Below are 20,560 nucleotides of genomic sequence, written 5' to 3'. Positions count from 1 at the left end.
CGTTTCGACTAACCTACGGGAGCGAGGCAGTCATCCCAGCGGAAGTTGGGCTCACAAGCTACAGGGTTCACAACCACGACGAGGGAAGGAATGACGAATCCATGAGGCTACAGCTGGACCTTATAGATGAGGTCAGGTCGGCAGCAGAACAGAGGATCGCTAGATACCAGGATCGCATGTCCAGACATTTCAACTCCCGGGTCCGACAAAGAAGCTTCCAAGTTGGAGACCTCGTACTCAGGAGGGTCATGGGTACAACTAGAGACCCTACACAGGGAAAACTCGGCCCCAACTGGGAAGGACCTTACAGAGTTACGTCGTGGAAAAGGAAGGGAACATACCACCTGGAGACTGTAGACGGAGAAAAGCTGCCGCATCCGTGGAATGCTGAGCACTTGAGGAAATACTACCAGTGATAACGACACGATAACCAGTTTCTTTTAAGACTTTTTGACATTATTAACTTTTCCATCAACTGTTTAACTATTTTTGCTACAATCTTGTCGTGCCTTTTTAAGCCCGGGGGGGCAGGCACTTTTCCTTTACACATTTCTATCAACTTTGATTTTCTACTTGAATGCCGTTACAATTGCCCACAAAGTAACGGAGTTCCACCAAATGTGCGGATGTGAAATATAGGTCCACAAAGTGGACGGACGGATCACTAAGGTGATGAAACATTAGTCCACAAAGTGGACGGATCACTACGGTGATGAAACGTAAGTCCACAAAGTGGACGGATCACTACGGTGATGAAACGTAAGTCCACAAAGTGGACGGATCACCAAGGTGATGAAACGTAAGTCCACAAAGTGGACGGATCAATACGGTGATGAAACATTAGTCCACAAAGTGGACGGATCACTACGGTGATGAAACGTAAGTCCACAAAGTGGACGGATCACTACGGTGATGAAACGTAAGTCCACAAAGTGGACGGATCACCAAGGTGATGAAACGTAAGTCCACAAAGTGGACGGATCACTACGGTGATGAAACGTAAGTCCACAAAGTGGACGGATCACTACGGTGATGAAACGTAAGTCCACAAAGTGGACGGATCACCAAGGTGATGAAACGTAAGTCCACAAAGTGGACGGATCACTACGGTGATGAAACGTAAGTCCACAAAGTGGACGGACCACTACGGTGATGAAACGTAAGTCCACAAAGTGGACGGATCACTACGGTGATGAAACGTAAGTCCACAAAGTGGACGGATCAATAAGGTGATGAAACGTAAGTCCACAAAATGGACGGATCACTAAGGTGATGAAATATAGGTCCACAAAGTGGACGGATCACTAAGGTGAAGAAATATAGGTCCACACAGTGGACGGACTATCCCACAGGGATAATAAAAGAGCAAGTACGCAAAGTGGACGGACCACTGGCAACGTTAATTTTTATAAGTCCGTTCAAAAGTGTCATACAACACCACAGAATGAACGGATCCTCAATTGTAAGTGCTCAATAAAAAAAAAATAATAATAAGTCCTCAATACGGACGGACAAACAAAATATTCTCACAAAAAATCCTTCCCCAAGAAGGGAGACGGAGCTTTAGACAAAATACTAAACAATTGTAAAAAGCATATCTTAACATTAAGCAAAAAGCCCCCAAAGGCAAATGTTTAATACAATTAAAAAAGAAGGACGGATTGTTCACAAAATAAAGTACATATGCATCAATCTTTCTTTTCTTCAGTAACCGGGACATCCTTCGACGGGGCGGAATCTCCGTCTCCTTGAGTAGCACCGTCGCCAAAAAGGTCCTCCGTATTTTCTGAGGCGACGGGGAGGGCAGAAGTCTGGGCTTGATCTTCAAGTTTGACCATCGTCAAATCCAGCTCTGGATAAGCCTTCTTGACTTGACGGAGAGAGTCATCAAAGCCTTGAAGGAAGGAGTCCGACAGCTCGCCCAAACAGGTTTCCGAGCATCGATACTCCTCGACGGCTGCCTCTTTCGCCTGACGGATCTCAGCTTTGAGTTGCTTGATCTCCGCCTCTTTATTCTCTATGGCCGTCAGCGCAGCGGCCGTCTTCTCCTCCATCTCCTTCCTCACCTTCTCAGAGAGCTCCAGCTTCCTCTCCATCTTGGTCCTCCATTGATGGAGTTGTCCGAGCTCTTCCTCCGTCTGCTCTGCCTTCGCGCGAACCCGGTCCAAGGCACTCTCACGGTTGAGACACCGGTCCAGTAGACCCTTCATCATGACCAAGGACTGCGAGTAGAAAAGAGACCGTCACATAATGTAAATAAAAAAAAAAAGGAGAAAAAAAAAAAGAAAAGTATAAAAACTTATTTGACATAGCCAACCTGAGCGACGGCAAAGAGGCCCGTCTCCCCCATGGCCTCCGTCGAATGGTTTCCCAGGTCTTCGTAGTCTTCTGCCGTGATGATGGACGACAGTTTCTCCAGTGCATACTTAGAGTCATCACGAAGAAGGGAAGGAGGTCTCTCTTGCTTACCGTCTGGGACCGTCATCAATCCCTTGCCCTTTCCCTGCTTCGCTGGGGTGACGGCCTTGTTACCCTCAGCCATTAAGCCAACCACAGGTTCAAGAGAGACCTTTGGCTGCTTAAAGGGACGGTCGGATTTTACCGTCAGTTTCCTTTTAGGGACTGAAGCTGATGCCTTAGGAACCTCCTCGCCGGATTCCCTCTTCTTGACGGCTTGGGACTTGATCAAAGCTCTCCTCTTTGCGTCATCCATCTCTGCAAATAATGACGGATGAAATTAAAACAAAATAAAGCAAAGTAAATGACCAAGTAAAGTTGACGGGCTTACGTTTGTGAACTCGCTCGTCGTATCTTATCGCTTCTTGGGTGGGCTCAGGACCGTCGCAGTACCAATGTATGGTCCTCGGGTTCACCAACTTCGCCCAAGTCCTTTCCTCCGGCGTAGTCTTCTTGCAAACCTTTTCAAGGAAGCTAAACTCCTCGAGGCTGACTTGTGGGCGCCGTCTACCTGCAAAGAAAGATGATCAAGATATACACATATAACTGGACGGATATTAAAAGCAACACAAAATTTAGACGGATGCATACGTGTCTGATTTATAACTGCCCAAGTTGTGTCGACGGGCATGAACTCCGTCTCCCCTGGATGGTTCATCCATCTGTCACCCTCCAGGAAGAAGTACCGACTCTTCCAGTCTCTATTTGAGTCTGGGGTCTCAAAGATCACCTTCAACAAGGGGCTCCGACTGGCAAAACTGTACATCCCCCTTGATCCAGAAATCTCGTCTGGACAGTAACAGTGAAGAAATTCACGGACCGTCAATTTCCTCTCCCCGTTTGACATTGCACCGTAAAGAATCTCCATGGCTATGAAGACCCTCCAGGCGTTAGGGGATATCTGGGTGACGGACAACCCCAGATACTGCAAGAGTTCCCTATGAAGGGTAGAAAGCGGGAATCGAAGTCCAGCCTTCAATGCCTGCTCGTACACTCCTACACCGTCTACCCCTTCGTAATAACACTTCTCCGACACATATGGTAGACGGATGGAGACATAGTCTGGGATTTGGAAGTTGGTCCTGAAGGTGCTGAAATGTCTCTCCCTGATGACGGATGTAAACCTATGAACAGTCCACTCTGGCAACATGATGAACTGCCTTAGTCCATCAGCGCCTACAACGGACTCCAGTTGTTTATCCCCGTCATCATCGGAACCTTCTACTTCGACTATCTCCACATCCTCATTTGTTGAGGATGAAGAGGAGGCAGACGGACTCCTACTTTCGCCGGGGCTCTCTTGGTCTTTATGACCGGACGGGTATACATCCTCGTATTCCGTCCCATCACGAACCACCGACTGGTTACTTGACGCACTAGACATTTCCTACAATTGACAATAAAACCTAAGACCGACGGGTTTGAAAATGTTGACGGGTATGGAAAGCCTAACAACAATGCATGGACGAGAATGTAACTTGACTATAGTGAATTAGAAGCACTTACCGAACTTAGCAGAGGATAGGTGACGGTTGGTGTAGTTAGCAGGTATTCGTCCTCGACGGATTGCACAGATAAGGTTGACGGCTTTTCTCTGACAGGGTTGACGGCTTCGCTCTGACAAGTGTTTTCTGAGTGAAAATTGAAAAATGAAAGAGTGAGGCGCCTTATATATATAGGAAGTGCACGGAAGACGAAGCGACGCTTCGATCCTATACAACGACCATTCAGAGAGTGACACGTGGCATGCTTAATAAATGCTGACAACCTGTCAGTACGTACCAACAGATTTGTACCCGCCATGTATCCGTCAACTTGATAATTCTTCCTTTGACGGGTTGATCCAGCTGGGACCGTCGTTCTATTTTGCATGAATCCGTCATAGCCATATGTAAGAACCGTCACCCCACTGATCCTTTGACCTTAAAGGTGACGGATCATTGGGGTGAAGGGGGCAACTGAAGATGATAAAATATTGGGCATGATGGGCTTACCTTAATGGGCCTGACGGATTGGGTCTCTTGGGCCTGCGTAAGTATGGTCCCAGCTTTGAAGGCCCATCACTACTGACGCAGCAAGGGCCCATGGTCCGGTAATGAGAATCCTTGCTCACCACGTTTGGAAGAATTGGGAGTAGAGTCCCACATTGAAAAGATGTGGGAACCAAAAAGGGAAAGTCAACCCCTTATCACTATAAAAGGCGTAATACCCACAGAAATCGAGGTATGCTTTATGAACCCTCTCTAACGCACTAAGTAAAAACAAAGGAATTCTAACTTGACCGTCGGAGAGCCTTCGGCCGGCACCACACCGGTGCTTCTCTGAAGGATTCTTTTATTTGTTTCGTCGTGCAGGTTCGAGTCGAGCCGCGAGTGCGGTGTGACCCATTGGTGACGGTTATCGACCTCATCACTTGTAACTTATGGATCCGCCATATTTGCAGTCACTCCTGGTAATTCTTTTAAATTTCGGTACATCCTGATAGGGGCTGCTTTGCCTTTTGTGGTACGAGGCTTGATTTATTTAGTCGAGCTTTGCTATGATTGTGTGGATGAGGAAGAAATTAAACAGGAGAATCTGTGTAGCAATTGTAGAAGGGAGATAGATAATTTGTGCATAAAATGTGGAAGTGAGATTTCCAAAATTTCAAAAGATGTCGAAGGTTGAATTTCTATCCATTCGATCCAAAAAAAAAAAAAAAAAATGAAGCTTCAGAAGATGTCTAGCATTCATGTTCCAATTCTGTATTATTATGCCATAAAATTGTTGTACTGGTTTAGCTTTTTTATGTACAAACTTGCATGGGTCTGTTTTATTTAGCTTTTTTGGAGTGTTTTTCCCCCTTCTATGTATCTTTAGTTGTAAATCTTATGGACTTTTTAAGTTAAAAATGTTCTTATCTTTTTTTGTTTTTTTGGCTTAACCAAGAAAGATATAAATCAAGTTTAATAATTTTTTTTATGATTTAAACCACTTGAAAAAAATCAAACCCAATATCCTCACTACATATGTTAGATTTATTCTTCTTTTTTCTACTGAAAAAAAATTTTCTTGACATTTAATATTTTTTAGTGTTCTTGGGTTTTTATTATAACTCAAGATCGAGCAGTGGAAACCAAGAATGTTTGCTTGGAGAATCCGGTTTTGATGTTGATATATTAATCAAGAGATTTAAGATAAACTCAACACATATATTTAAATAAACATACAGACATATATAAGTATATATGAGTGTGCATAGGAAAAAAATCTTAATTTTCTAATATGAAAGTCATAAATTTATATATATATATATATATATATATGTATGTATATATAACTTAAGAGAATTTATCATTGTCCTAAACACTAAATTGTATAAAAGTTGTCTGATTTGCCATAAACAAAAATGAATATTGTGTAAACGTTATATATAATAATGCTTGAAATAATAAAAGAGAATAGAAAAAAAATTAAATCAAAATAATGGTAACTTTGTTTGATAGTATTCCAAGTTTCAACAGTAGAGTTATTTTAAAAATCACATAATTTTTTCTTTTAAATAATTTTACTATAGAAATGATAAATAATTGAAAAGGAGAGATTAGACGTAGAAGAAAGTTAGGATGAAAAAGAAAAGAAAAAGGACAAAACTTAAGAAAGTGGAACCTGATGAAGACTCATGAAAGGGAAAATGAGTTAGGTGTAACAATAATGATAAGATAACTGGATAAGGGTAGGTGTCACTATTTTATTCGATGCGGAGTATTGCCAGATATGGTGTAGGTTTTTATTTTTATTATTTTTAATTATTATTATAAAGTGTATGATTTGCTGTAGCTGTTTTGCTGTGGGATTGAGGTAGAAAAATTAATATTTAAATAGAATAAAAAATGACTTTTTTTAGAAGAGTGTATAATGTTAACGTGTAATAAGTTGTGAGCCTTAAATCCACCTTATTTATTTGTATAGTATACATACTTGTACTAAAAATTTTACCTCCTACATAAACACATTCATGTATATTTTATTACTGAAAAATACAATATATTCATTCAGTATTTCTAACATAGTATACGTGCAAGTTAGATTTGAACTTATATGAGAAAGTAAATAAGTTATCCAATAGTACATCTCGATGAGAAAGTGATAGTTTTTAGACCTCTTAAAAACACAATTGAATTAACCTAGGTAATTAGCCAAGTTGTTACTTAGTCCAATTTAACAAATCTATGTTATCACAATCACAACAATCATATCATGCATAGCAGCAGAAAGATAAATAACACAAAGATATGATCACCCAGTAAACCAAACCGGTAAAAACCTGGGGAGGATTTAACCTAACTATCCTCAAGATAAACCTGAATCCACTATCTTGAAAGAATCGAAGTTCATACAATAAAACTTACAAGCTCTCACGCTCGACTTCTTATTGCTACCCACTAGTAGAACTTACTGACACGACCACGTGCAAACTCCGAATCCACGGACTCCTTCTTTCTTAGATTCACCACCAAATACAAGCACACCTGCTTGTGTTTCTTTAAATTTCAATGGCAGCAACTAAATTGATCATCAAGGTGTAGATAATATCTCCTCCTTGAAAATCCTAAGTTTGTGTAAAGGAAAGCTTCTCTAGATCTCACAAGAGATTTACACAAACAGCAATATGAGCAACCCTAAAATGTGGTTAGGGTTTGCCTTTTATATTTAGGACAAATTAGAAAACCTTAAACATTTTAAACAAACTAGGGCTGAGTTGGAATTCTACAGAAAAACGCCTTTGACCCGATTTTCGATTGATCGAGCCTAAGTTTCGATCAATCGAACCAAGCTGAGAAGCATAAAAGCCTTATGCATCAACTTATTCCAACTTTACATAAATGAGACAACTTTGAACAAGTCTAAACACGACTAAACATATTGTTTTGATCATGGTTTGCCAATAATACACATTAGAGTTCTAAATACATAAAAACCTAAGTTTTTAGAACCTAACAAACTCCCCATTTGGCAATCCGTGACAAAACACAACTAGAAGCTCAAAGTTTACAAAGAAAAACCCTTTACAAAACAAATGCTCATAAAACAAACTCAATCCTAACTACTATCCATCAGTTGCAAGTGTAGACAGTAGCTCAATTGAATCAACCTGTATATTTCTTGAAACACTAAACAAAATGCATAACCACATGTGTCGAAAATACAAGTAAACAAAATAAATTCTTGATTTCAAATAACACACAATAAAGACATATCAATGAAAAACTCATAAATATAAATCAATAAGCAGTTGAAAACAAGAAACATATAAAGCAATAAAAGTAACTCCTCCTAACAAGCATATCCCAACAAAAGTATGGCAAGAGCTAAAAATGATAAAATACAATGTGAAGCACCTAGATACAATCTAAACTCCACAAACTCCAACAACAAAAAAAAAAACTCTCCCCCTGAAGACAAAACTCTACAAGAGCTCAAAATGCATAACCACATGTGTCGAAAATACAAGTAAACAAAATAAATTCTTGATTTCAAACAACATACAATAAAGACATATATCAATGAAAAACTCATAAATATAAATCAATAAGCAGTTGAAAACAAGAAATATATAAAGCAATAAAAGTAACTCCTCCTAACAAGCATATCCCAACAAAAGTATGGCAAGAGCTAAAAATGATAAAATACAATGTGAAGCACCTAGATACAATCTAAACTCCACAAGCTCCAACAAAAGAAAAAACTCTCCCCCTGAAGACAAAACTCTACAAGAGCTCAAAATAAATATGAACTGCCCCTTTTAGTGATGGAATGCCAAAGGGCAATCAAAAACTATCATCAAAAGGGAGGTGGCGGTGAAGATTGTCTAAACTGAGCCAACTCTGCGCGCAAAGCATAGATTTCATTGAGCACGTCCACCAAAATCTGTCCATGAGCTGCCTGAACGGTCAAGACATGATCCAACGTACGTCAAATGTCTAAATCATCCGAAGTAGTCGGTGGAGGAACATCAGCATCAGCAGCAGCAACACCAGACGTCTCAGCAGCATCAGCACCTGTAGAAGAGGGAGGAAGGGGAACAACACCAGAAGGCGCACCTATAGGACGCGTAGGATCAACTCTCAAGTGAGCAGCCCTCTGCCTAAGAAAGGTGGCATCTATGGGAGCAACAACATGAACAGGCTCACCAGAAGGGAAACCATCTAGACCAAGAAACAACAAAATCCTATGAATGAAAATAGGATGGATAAGCGCATGCCCTACGATAGTACTCCTATGAACCTCGTTCAAAGAACGAAGAAACAGATGTAGGAAATTGATAGACACACCAGAAACAAAAGCGTACAAAAACACACATCGCTCTAGAGGGATGGTGTGTAGATGAGAAATAGGCCACAAAGAATGACACGCTATCCTAAAGAAAAGATAGGCAGTCTCAGTAAGCTCAACAGACGTGATCCGAGGATCAAAACCCCACTGGATAGAAGACCCAGTGATGTATGACATGACATCATCTAAGGGTGGAGACTCATCATAGGGATAGTCAGGCTCCCTAACGACCGAAACCCCAAGAGCTTCAACCATTACCCGAGGAGTAATGGTGAACTCAACACCTCATATCCAACTCCTAACAAGAGTGTTGAAATCATAGACATGGCAAGAGAGATTCAAGAAGAAATCCCTAATCAGGGCGGTCGGGGGTGGATGATCTATCTCTAATAGGGATAACCAACCTCTAGCCTCAAAGTTAGCCCTAATGGCAGGATCAATCTCATCTAAAACCACAGAACACTCAGTCCAAATCTTACGCTTACAGTTCAGTTTCTCAAAGGCCTCTCTGCTTTTGTCATTCCTAAACACCTCACTCCTAGAGGGAGACTCAGAGGAAGTGGAGGGGGTCCTATGGGCTCTAGTCTTCCTAAGGATGGTGCTAGGATAAGGGCCAAGACACAAAGCAAAACAAAAAACAAAAAACCAAGGGCAAACTGCAAGTTAGCACAAAAACAATATAGAAGGAAAAATCTATATGATGCATGAACAAATTAAATATAGTGATGCATGGCCTAATGTAGTGCAATTAAGTTCAAATTAAGTTCAATTTCACAAATTTGGCTTGAGCATAGAGTTTCTAACAAAAACCCCAAAATTTTGAAAAACCACTTGATCAATTTGTAATAAATTGATGAATTGATCATTACATAAGATAGATGACATAAAATAATGATCAATTACATCACTACAACAAGCTAATTTCATCAATTGAACCAATTTGAACAAAAACCCCAAATCGGGTTCAATACAAGCCCTAGAATTTTCAATTTATCACAAAACCCCAAATTGATCAAATTAACCATCATATGACATGATTATAATAATATAGGAACAAAACCCAATGATCAATTTCAGAAAAAGATGCTTGATTCAACAAAAATCCCAAATTTGAAAAGGTTCGAAAATCCCAACAAAATGCATGAGTTTATACATGAAAACATGAAAATAAATGCAAAGGGAAGGGTATAAAGGTCTTACTGGCCTTGGAAGAGGAAAACCTTGCGAAAGGAATGGACGAAAACGACAAAAATTTGAGATTGAGCCTTGACCGAGTCGTATGGAGAGAGAAAAGGTAAAGAACTTTTTGAAAAAGTGTTTGTCTGACCTGAAAAACAATTTTTAAAAAACTTCCCATACGATTTTCGATTGATCGAAGTATTGAGTTCGATCGATCAAAACAAATAGAGGCTCACTTAAATTTTTAAAATTAATTTCGATTGATCGAAAAATAGACTCAATTAATCGAAACAGAAAGAGACTCACAAATTTTTGAGAAAAAAACATAGTTTTTGAAAAAGTTTTAGAAACATCCCAAAGCATTGAAATTGAGGAACAAAATGCATAAGTATGTGATGATATGATTTTCAAAAACAAGAATTGAAGCCCAATTTTCCCAAATTTAAAATTTCTTACAATCTCCATAAATTTTCAAGCATCAAATTAGTTTTTCACAAAAACTCAAAGTATTTGCAAACTTGGTTGGTTAGACCAAAGACACACACAATAACATGTACAATGTTTAACAAAGAGTAATTTGTGTAGTATGTGCTACTAGCAAAAACTTGAGATACATGTGAGGTGATATGTGAATAGCAATCTAATCACAAAGTCTACAAAATTCATCACATAAAATTTAAAAGAAACTATCACCTAAAGAGTTACATCATATAACTCCCACATCTCCTAGAACATAAGCTTGCAATCATGTAAGTTTCTTGAATTTTGCCTCATAATATACATACCGATTTTAATTTATTTAGAAACTTATTAAAAAGCTAGGACAATGTAAACACCAATTTTAATTATGTGATTTTGGCATCAAGCTTAATAGTACACACCAATTTTAAGTATTAAGCAATTAAACCGAGGCTATACCTTATGTTCTTTTTGTGCAAGTGCTACACTTTCTCGAGCACAAAATCTTACGATATGCACTAAGATTTTCATGATTGGCTAGTGAACAGTGGTGAGATGGTTATTTATGCCTTTCTCTAAAAGTTCAAGTTCGACAGTCAAAGACATGTGACTTCAAGATCAAGACAAAGTGATCAAAATCATAAACATCTTTCCCACACAACATGCACTACAAAACTTCAACTAGTAAAGTGCAATAAGTAAGCTCATCAAGGCTAAACAAGGTACAAAAGACATATTATGTGAAAATAAATTGGCCAACCTTGTTTTCAAAAACCAAGAAAATAGTGCAAAACACAATTTGCTTCCTTTTTCTTCTCCCCCCTGCCCCATTTTTTTTTTTCAAAAAAAAAAAAAATTAAAAGAAACACCTAGAATGAAATGCATGAATGTTATGCAATGCAAATCCTAGAAACAAAAAAGAAAAAAAAATACAAAACCAAAGAACAATGGTCACAAAGGGTAGAGCAATGAAGCACAAGGACCAAGAAGGCCAAGACAGATCAGGGACATAGAATCACACCAATTACTTGACGAAGTGTCTCAAACTTACTTCTATCAAGATGTTTGGTGATGATGTCAGCATTCTGATGTTCAGTAGGAATATACTTAAGACACACAATCTTTCTTTTAACAAGATCTCTAATGAAGTGATACCTAATCTCTATGTGCTTAGTCTTAGAATGTTGAACAGGGTTCTTAGATATGTCAATAGCACTAGAGTTATCATAGTAAATAACCAAGGTATCTTGGGATATCCCATATTCAGTTAAAACCTTTTTCATCCAAAGAAGTTGTGAGTAACAACTTCCAGCAGCAATATATTCTGTTTCTGCAATAGACAAGGACACATAATTTTGCTTTTTACTCATCCAAGTAACAAGATTAGCTCCAACATAAAAACACCTACCAGTGGTGCTTTTTTTATCATCAGCATTACCAGCCCAATCAGAATCAGAAAAACCAGCAAGAGATAGATTTAACTCTTTACTATAAAATAATCCATAATCACAAGTTCCACCAACATATTTAATGATTCTTTTGACAGCATTCAAGTGTGAAACTTTAGGATTAGATTGAAATCTAGAACAAACACCAACACTAAAGGCAATATTAGGCCGACTAGCAGTCAAATATAAAATGCATTCAATCATACTTCTGTATAATGTAACATCAACAGACTCACCTGACGGATCATTTGTTAATTTTGCATTGGCAGCCATTGGTATTCTAGCATGTGCAGCATTGTCCAGTCCAAATCTTTTGACTAGATTCCTTGCATATTTTGCTTGGTTGATGTAGATTCCTGAGTCCGTTTAATCACCTGTAATCCCAAGAAATAAGTTAGTTCACCAACCATACTCATTTCGAACATAGCCTTCATTTCATCTGTAAAAGAATGAGCAAGAGAGTCATTAATAGCACCAAAAACAATATCATCAACATAAAGTTGAGCTACAACAAAACTGTTCTTATCCTTTCTTATGAAGAGAGTAGTGTCTGCAAATCCCCTTTTGAAGCCATGCTCAGTGAGATATGCAATCAATCTATCATACCAAGCCCGTGGAGCTTGTTTCAAACCATATAGAGCTCTCTTCAATTTATACACATCATCCAATCTGTGAGGGTCAACAAAGTTTTTCGGTTGTTCAACATATACCTCTTCTTGCAACATTACATTCAAGAAAGCACTTTTGACATCCATTTGATATAGCTTGAAGTTCAGATGACTAGCTATAGCCAACAGTATCCTAATGGATTCCAATCTTGCTACTGGTGCAAAGGTCTCATCGAAGTCAATCCCTTCCACTTGTGTGTAACCTTGAGCAACAAGTCTTGATTTATTTCTGATAATAGTGTCATGTTCATCTGACTTGTTCTTAAATATCCATTTAATTCCAATTACATTTACACCCTTTGGTCTAGGAACTAATTCCCACACATCATTTCGAACAAATTGATGAAGTTCTTCATGCATAGAGTTTACCCAATCAGCATCTTGAAGTGCCTCATCTACCTTTTTTGGTTCAAATTGAGACAGATAGCATGAGTGTGTAATTACACTTAAGGCTTTTGATCTTAATCTCATGTTATCATTCAGACTTCCCAATATGTTTGAGGAGGGATGATTAAGCCTTACTCTAGAGGAAGGACCTTTAACTAGAGATGTGGATGTACCTTTCTATTCTGATGAAGGACTAAACTCATGTTGAGCCTATTGAGTCTCATGAACCGGAGTGGATGGTTCTGGACTTGATAGCACAGAAATTGCATCATTCAACACCATTAACTCTTCATCACTATGCTTCCCAACATAATTAACAGGAAGTGAGTCATTAACCTCCATAGGCTTATCTTGAACCGAAGCAGTACTTTCTGAACGTGCTTTTGGACATACTTCATCATTGATCACAACATTTAACGATTCCATAACTGTTTTGGTTCTTAGATTATACACTATATATGCTTTACTAGTAGAGGAGTACCCTAGAAAATATCCCTTGTCACTCTTTGCAACAAATTTTTCTAAGTTCTCTCTATCACGTAGAATGTAATAATCACTATCAAATATCCTGAAATACTTAACAATCGGCTTCTTTCCTCTCCAGAGTTCATAAGGAGTCTTCTTGGAATTAGGTCTAAAATACACCAGGTTGAGTGTATAACAAGCAGTGTTAACTCCTTCTCCCTAGAAGGATTTTCGCAACTTTTTATTTGTGTAGCATGACACGTGCCATCTCTTGAACAACCCTATTTTTCCGTTCAACTATTCCATTTTGTTGAGGTGTCTTGGGTGAAGAGAACTCTTGATGTGTGCCTTGATCATTGCAGAAAGTAGCTAGCTTGGTATTCTCAAATTCTCTTTCGTGGTCACTTCTGATCCTGGCTATCACAGTATCTTTTTCAACCTGATATTTCTTGCACAGATGTATCATCTTCTCAGGAGCCTCAGCTTTATCTTTCAAAAGCACAACCTAAATATATCTAGTAAAGTCATCCACAACTACTAGAATATATTTCTTTCCTCCTAAACTCTGAACTCGAGCAGGACCCATAAGATCAATGTGCAGTAACTCCAGAGGTCTTGAAGTTTGAACACTTGCTACAGATGGATGTTTAGATTTTATCTGTTTACCTGTCTGACATGGTCCACATATGCACTTATCTATCTTCTCAAACTTAGGTAAACCAACAGCTGCATTACATTTGGAAATCTTTTCTAACTGCTTATGACTTGCATGCTCCAATCGTTGATGCCACAAATCAACTTGATCAATCTTTGCACTAAAGCACTTGTTGCTTATGCTTGGTGTCAATCCATAACAGTTGTCCGCTGTCCTTACACCAACACACATATAGTCACCTCCTCCATCAAGTATCTCACATTCATACTTAGAAAAGAGAACATTCAGTCCATTGTCGCAAATCTGACTGATGCTGAGTAAATTTGCCTTTAGTCCTTCAACATACCAAACATCTTCAAAGACCGGTAACCCTGGTATGTCCGCAGCTCCAATGTCTCTGATCACAGATTTGCTTCCATCTCCAAAAGTGACTGTACCAATCTTTCCTTCAAAGAGGGTCTTGAATAATCCTTTGTTTCCTGACATATGCCTGGAACAACAACTATCCAAATACCAAAGACAAGAATCACGTGTCTTTAAGGCAGTTAAGGCAGTATAACACAAATAATTATTATCACATATGATAAGACCAAGACGTCCAAGGAAAGATTTAACAAAAACAACAAGCGACAAATACACAAAGTAAGCAAGTTGATAAATAAGCAAAAATATTTTCCAAGAATCCATAACAACAGGGGTCATGGATCAGCTCAGTGATCAAAGGATCAGCTCAGTGATCAACAACAAGAGAGCAACACACTCTGATAACACTTGATAGTTTTTAGACCCCTTAAAAACACAATTGAATTAACCTAGAAAATTAGCCAAGTTGTTACTTAGTCCAATTTAACAAATCTAGGTTATCACAATCACAACAATCATATCATGCATAACAGCGAAAAGATAAATAACACAAAGATATGATCACCCAGGAAACCAAACCGGTAAAAACATGGGGAGGATTTAACCTAGTTATCCTCAAGGTAAACCTGAATCCACTATCTTGAAAGAATTGAAGTTCATACAATAAGACTTACAAGTCCCCACGCTTGACTTCTTTGCTACCCACCAGTAGAACTTACTGACTCGACCACGTGCAAGCTCCGAATCCACAAATTCATTCTTTCTTGGATTCACCACTAGATACAAGCACACCTGCTTGTGTTTCTTTAAACTTCAATGGCAACAATTGAGTTAATCATCAAGGTGTAGATAATATCTCCTCCTTGAAAACCCTAAATTTGTGTAAAGGAAAGCTCTTCTAGATCTCACAAGAGATTTACACAAATAACAATATGAGCAACCCTAAAACGTGGTTAGGGTTTACCTTTTATACTTAGGACAAATTAGAAAACCCTAAATGTTTTAAACAAACTAGGGCTGAGTTGGAATTCTGCAGAAAATGCCTCTAATCTGATTTTCGATTGATTGAGTCTAAGCTTTGATCGATCGAACCAGACCGAGAAGCATAAAAGCCTTCTGCATCAACTTATTACAACTTTACATAAATGAGACGACTTTGAGCAAGTCTAAACACGACTAAACATATTATTTTGATCATGGTTTGCCAACAATACACATTAGAGTTTTAAATACATAAAAACCTAAGTCTTTAGAACCAAACAGAAAGCTTATAAGTGACAAAAATGCAAGCATTGACATCATAATATCTAGAGAAGAAGAAGAAAGTGATTGTAAGAATGTAAAGTGGATAAAAGATGTACATGGAAAACCTTAGGAAAGAGATAAAAAAAACCACGGTTTGAGCAAGATAGAATCACCCTTGCTTTGTTCAGCTTTGTATATGTATGGAAAAAGAGGTATCTCTTGTACAATAAGGATGTTTTTCTTTAAAAGAGAGACCTTGTTTTCTACCACACTTCCTTATTGACTTTCTACTCTCTTCTCAAAAGATCTACTTGGGTTCTTACTCTAATAGTCTAGTTGCATGTTCCTCTTATAGTCTAAAGAATATGGCTAAGTACAAAGATTGGTGTCAAGTCGTTATTTTCTTATTTTGGACCTTACTATAGCTAGGGTACTATTCGGTGATTGGATGAGAAAGAATATGCCAACATTAGCACTGTGGCATGAGGATAATTGGCTTTGCCACTGCTTGAGGAACAACTCTTAAGTAGCAAAAGGGACATTAAAAATACTGTAGGTGATACATGTGTCCCTAAAGTGGTCCAACATGTACTCAGCCAATAAGGGGTGTTTTTATAGTTGCTGACCTTAGGAGGTCACTATCTCCTTTTTTGTGAGTGCTTAAGTACCCATGTTAGATACATATCTTACTTCATTCCTAAGGCAATCATGCCCTTAGCACAAACTAAGGATAAAATATTATAGTCAACGTTTCCTCTCCCTTGCTCACAGCCACTCTATGTGTAAGGTCCAGATTCAACCACATCGACACTCTCCCATGCCTTGGCTGGTGTACTGTACATTAGCCCATTGATTGTCAATGACGCTTAATGGTTAAGGCCTTTGACAGTCAAATCATTTCAGGCATTAACACTTAAGCAATCATACCTTGTGATGTTTGAACATGGACACATGGCCTACAGGGGTGCTTTTAGCCATTTTGGCATCTCTTTGTTTCCCGTGTTTTGGCAAACAAACATTACTCCTCATAAATGTCTTGCCTCTTCACTTAATTGCAGATCTCTTCTTCATTCTTCATTGCTTTTGTATCTTCATATCTTTTTCACTATACAAATGATAAATAATTGAAAAGGAAGAGATTAGACGTAGAAGAAAGTTAGTATGAAAAAGAACAGAAAAAAGACCAAACTTAAGAAAGTGGAACCTAATGAAGACTCATGAAAGGGAAAATGCGGGAGTTGGGTGTAATCTATATATATAATAATAGGTGAAGTTGAAAAAACCTCAAATTAGAATTTCAATTTTGCGCTATGTGTCATAAATTATTTATTCTTAAAGAGTTTTATTTATTAATTTAAGAATTAAATGTGGGATTATATCATAAATATTCAGTCAAGTGAGTTATTAAGTACAAAAACTAAAGAGTTTAGAATAAATGAATTGTAAAAAAAAGCTGCTTTACAATAATTAAAAAAAAAATAGACAATTTACATTTTATACCTAATAATATCCTTACAAAATTTTTTAAATAATTATCAAAATATAAAAATGACTATCAATAGTATTTAAATTATATATATAAGAATTATATTATGCATTTTATTGTATATTTTTAAATGTATCCATTTATACGCATGAGGTTACAAGCTAGTAATAATAATAAGATAACTAGATAAGGGTTAGGTGTCACCATTTTATTGGATGTGGAGGATTGCCAGATTTGGTGTAGGTTTTTTTTAATTATAAAGTGTATGACTTGATGTAGCTGTTTTGCTGTGGGATGAGATAGAAAAATTAATATTTAAATAGAATAAAAAAATAAAAAAAGTTTTTTTGAAGAGTGTATAAAAAATAAAAGTAAATAGATAAAACAGAATACAATGACTTTCTAATAACAAAAACTCAGCTGTAACTTTGAAGCTTATTTCGAATGTTCTATGTTGTAACTATTAATGATTTGGAGCTTATCGTTAGCATCCAAATGAGGTATATTAAATCATCAAAATTTCGATGCATGAATGTCTTTTAGTTTTCAAAAATAAAAAATAAATAAACTGTAGTGTTACACAAAATAACAACAACGTATGTTACACTCTCCTTGTCCCTAAGAGGAATACGAGCAATAATGCTGAACTTGAAATAGTATATTGGTGACCCTTTCGGTTTGTATATAAATATATAAATATATATATATATATATATTTTTTTTTTTTTTGAGAGATTCGGTTTGTATATTAAAACGAATTAAGGTGACAATGTGTCGTTTTGAGATTATTATTTTATATGTTTGGTTACAATTCTTTGTGAATGTTACACACTCTCTTTGTTCCTAAGAAATATGTTCCCATTCATATTAATTAAATGTTATTTATTATTTGATTCATAAACATATAATTGTTTATAATTATTTTACGATATTTGATAATAACAATAAAGAAGAAATGATTTGAATTTTGAATGACTCTTTTGGAAACACAAGAAGTTGTCAATTGATTTGCAAGGCTCTTAGTATCTTGTGTATAATTTAAAAATAAAAATAAAATAAAATAAAAACTTGAAATTTAAATATTTTATAGTTGGAATTTCTATTGATCTTTGATAATCCTATCCATTAACTCATCGAAGGTCTTTCTATGTTAAACTTAAACCTCCCATTCTCACCTAGGGTGAGTCTTTCTTCTCATTCTGGGTGAGTGCTCCATCTCATGCTGTGTGAGTTAGTTTTTTTTTTCAACTCTTGATTTCGTTTTCTTCTCTTTTCTTACGCAATCCAATCCTTTCTTTTCTTACGCTGTGTGAGTTAGTTTTTTCTTTTTTTTCAGCTCTTGCTTTCGTTTTCCTTTCTTTTCTTACGCAATCCAACACCCCTAAATATTATTCTCTTTTCACCTTAACTATGGACTCTGTTTTCATAGATAAGTTACAGAGTATCACATTGACTGAGGAAGAAGGCGAAGTTATCACTGTGGGGGCTACTCATAGGGAGAAAATTCTTGAACAATGCTCTCTTAGTCTCTTTGGGTGTTTCCTTACAAAAAGGCCATATAATCAGAGAGCTACCAAAGAACTTCTTAGGTCCGTATCGAAGTTTGGTATGGACTTAAGGATTGTGGATGTTGGGGGTGGCTTGTTCCAATTTAGGTTTACTTTGGAAAGCCAACTGAAGTGGGTGTTGAATAATGGCCCTTGGAGTATCGATAATCATCCACTGGTGCTTCGTCAATGGGAGAGGGGAATGACAGCGAACTCAATTACCTTTACCGTGCTTCCTATTTGGGTACAAGTATGGGGTTTACCTTTTGACTTGATATTCGAAGAGGCAACCAGGGACATAGGTAGGGGCCTGGGACAAGTGGTGGAGATTGATCATAAGGCTTTTACGTCGGAACAAGCTCGGTTCATCAAGATCAGAGTTGAGATTGCCATTGACAAGCCGTTACGTCGAGGCGGTTTCGTTGTTAATCCTGAAGGTGATAAGGTATGTATTGGCTTTAGATATGAAAGGCTTGTTGGGCTATGTTTCCAGTGTGGCTGCCTGGGTCATGAGGTGAGAGATTGTTCAACTCCTAGATGTTCAACTCAGAGTGAACTTCCATACGGTGATTGGTTGAAAGCAGGCTTAAGGAAGTTGGGTGATAGATTGGATGGAAGAAAGAAGAGTCCTCCACGACGTGAACCACCACAAGGTGAGTCAAATGGGTTTAATCTTCAAACACACTCATCCAATACGGTGGTGACCGCCATAACTGACGACCAGGATGGTGCCCGAAGCCTAAGTGGAGTTGAAGGATCAAACCCGGATATTCAGGGAGTACAAAATTCGAATATGGATAGCCACGAAACAGCAGGTCCTCAAATTTTGAATTTGAAACTCACCCATTTCTCAACAACTCTATCCCACATTGATAGCATTCCTGTTGAAGATAAGGTTAACACAGCTAAGGACTCTGAGGCAATGATAATTGTTGCCCCTGAGGAAGCCGAAAATTAGGTGAGTGTCCCAGTGGATTATGCTAGTGAAAATTTCATGCACTTAAGGAGTATTAATTCAGGGCAAGATGAGCAAATATCTTCACCGAGTTTTGAGGGATCAAAGATATGTTTTAAATTTGGTTGTGGTAACATGCAAGGAAACAAGAATACTAGTAAGGCCGGCTCAAAAGAAGTGGTAATAAAGATAAAGGTTGGAGTCAATCCTTGCATAGCCTAGAAGAAGTTGAGCCTATGGAGAAGTCTACAATTGGAAGCCCGAAAGTAATGAGGAATTGGAAGAGGCTTATCACAAGACCTCAGACTCTTATTAATTCTTCAATTGTAGATGTGGAACCTGGGCAGAAAAGGAAGTAAGCAGAAACCATGAATAAGGAGACTATGGGTATTAAGGGAGAAAAGAAACATAGAACTGTGGAAAATGAGCAATGTGTTATGTCAACTATGGGATCGGTGGAGGTTGCATGGCAACCATGCCGGGCATGAAGACACTCCTAAGATGCACTAAAAAAAAAAAAAAAAAAAAAAAAAAACTCATCACTTTGATGTCCATGTAAATCAAGGTGTCGTTTGGGAGGCTTTCTGGGCATTCAAGTGAAGATTTGCTTTTCTTACAGTAGTTTGGATTTTGAAGTTTTTTCTTTGTTTCTTTTCTTTTTTTTACTATGTAATCGTGCTACTCTAGCGAATGCTAGTATTGCAAAAGAGAAAAAGAGGTCATATGTTCGTCTCTCTCTTCCCCAGTGTATATCATATTTCTCAATTAATAAAGTCTACTATCGTTTCTTCTCAAAAAAAAAAAAAAAATCATTGAAGGTCAATATATTCTGATAGGCTCGATCATATTATCATCGTCCATTACCACGATCAAGGACAAGGAATATAGCCAGATTCGTCCTGGCAACAATGGCCGCTAAACAAGGATGGAT

The 20,560-nt window shown here is 37.7% G+C and overlaps 1 protein-coding gene across 1 annotated transcript; it reads right to left on the bottom strand.

Annotated features, from left to right (window-relative positions):
* Nucleotides 1-1,576: 1,576 nt before the first annotated feature.
* Nucleotides 1,577-3,239, bottom strand: LOC126723262 (uncharacterized). The gene is made up of 4 exons (XM_050426590.1): nt 3,049-3,239; nt 2,789-2,968; nt 2,318-2,715; nt 1,577-2,222 (listed from the first exon to the last, which is right to left on the bottom strand). The coding sequence occupies exons 1-4, from the start codon at nt 3,221-3,223 to the stop codon at nt 1,689-1,691; spliced, it is 1,287 nt and encodes a 428-aa protein (XP_050282547.1). The 5' UTR covers nt 3,224-3,239; the 3' UTR covers nt 1,577-1,688.
* Nucleotides 3,240-20,560: the final 17,321 nt, after the last annotated feature.

Source organism: Quercus robur, chromosome 4 (assembly GCF_932294415.1).
Source record: "Quercus robur chromosome 4, dhQueRobu3.1, whole genome shotgun sequence".
Lineage (NCBI taxonomy): Eukaryota > Viridiplantae > Streptophyta > Magnoliopsida > Fagales > Fagaceae > Quercus > Quercus robur.
The sequence above is the reverse complement of the archived record's forward strand: the minus strand, read 5'-3'. Positions and strand labels throughout refer to the sequence as shown.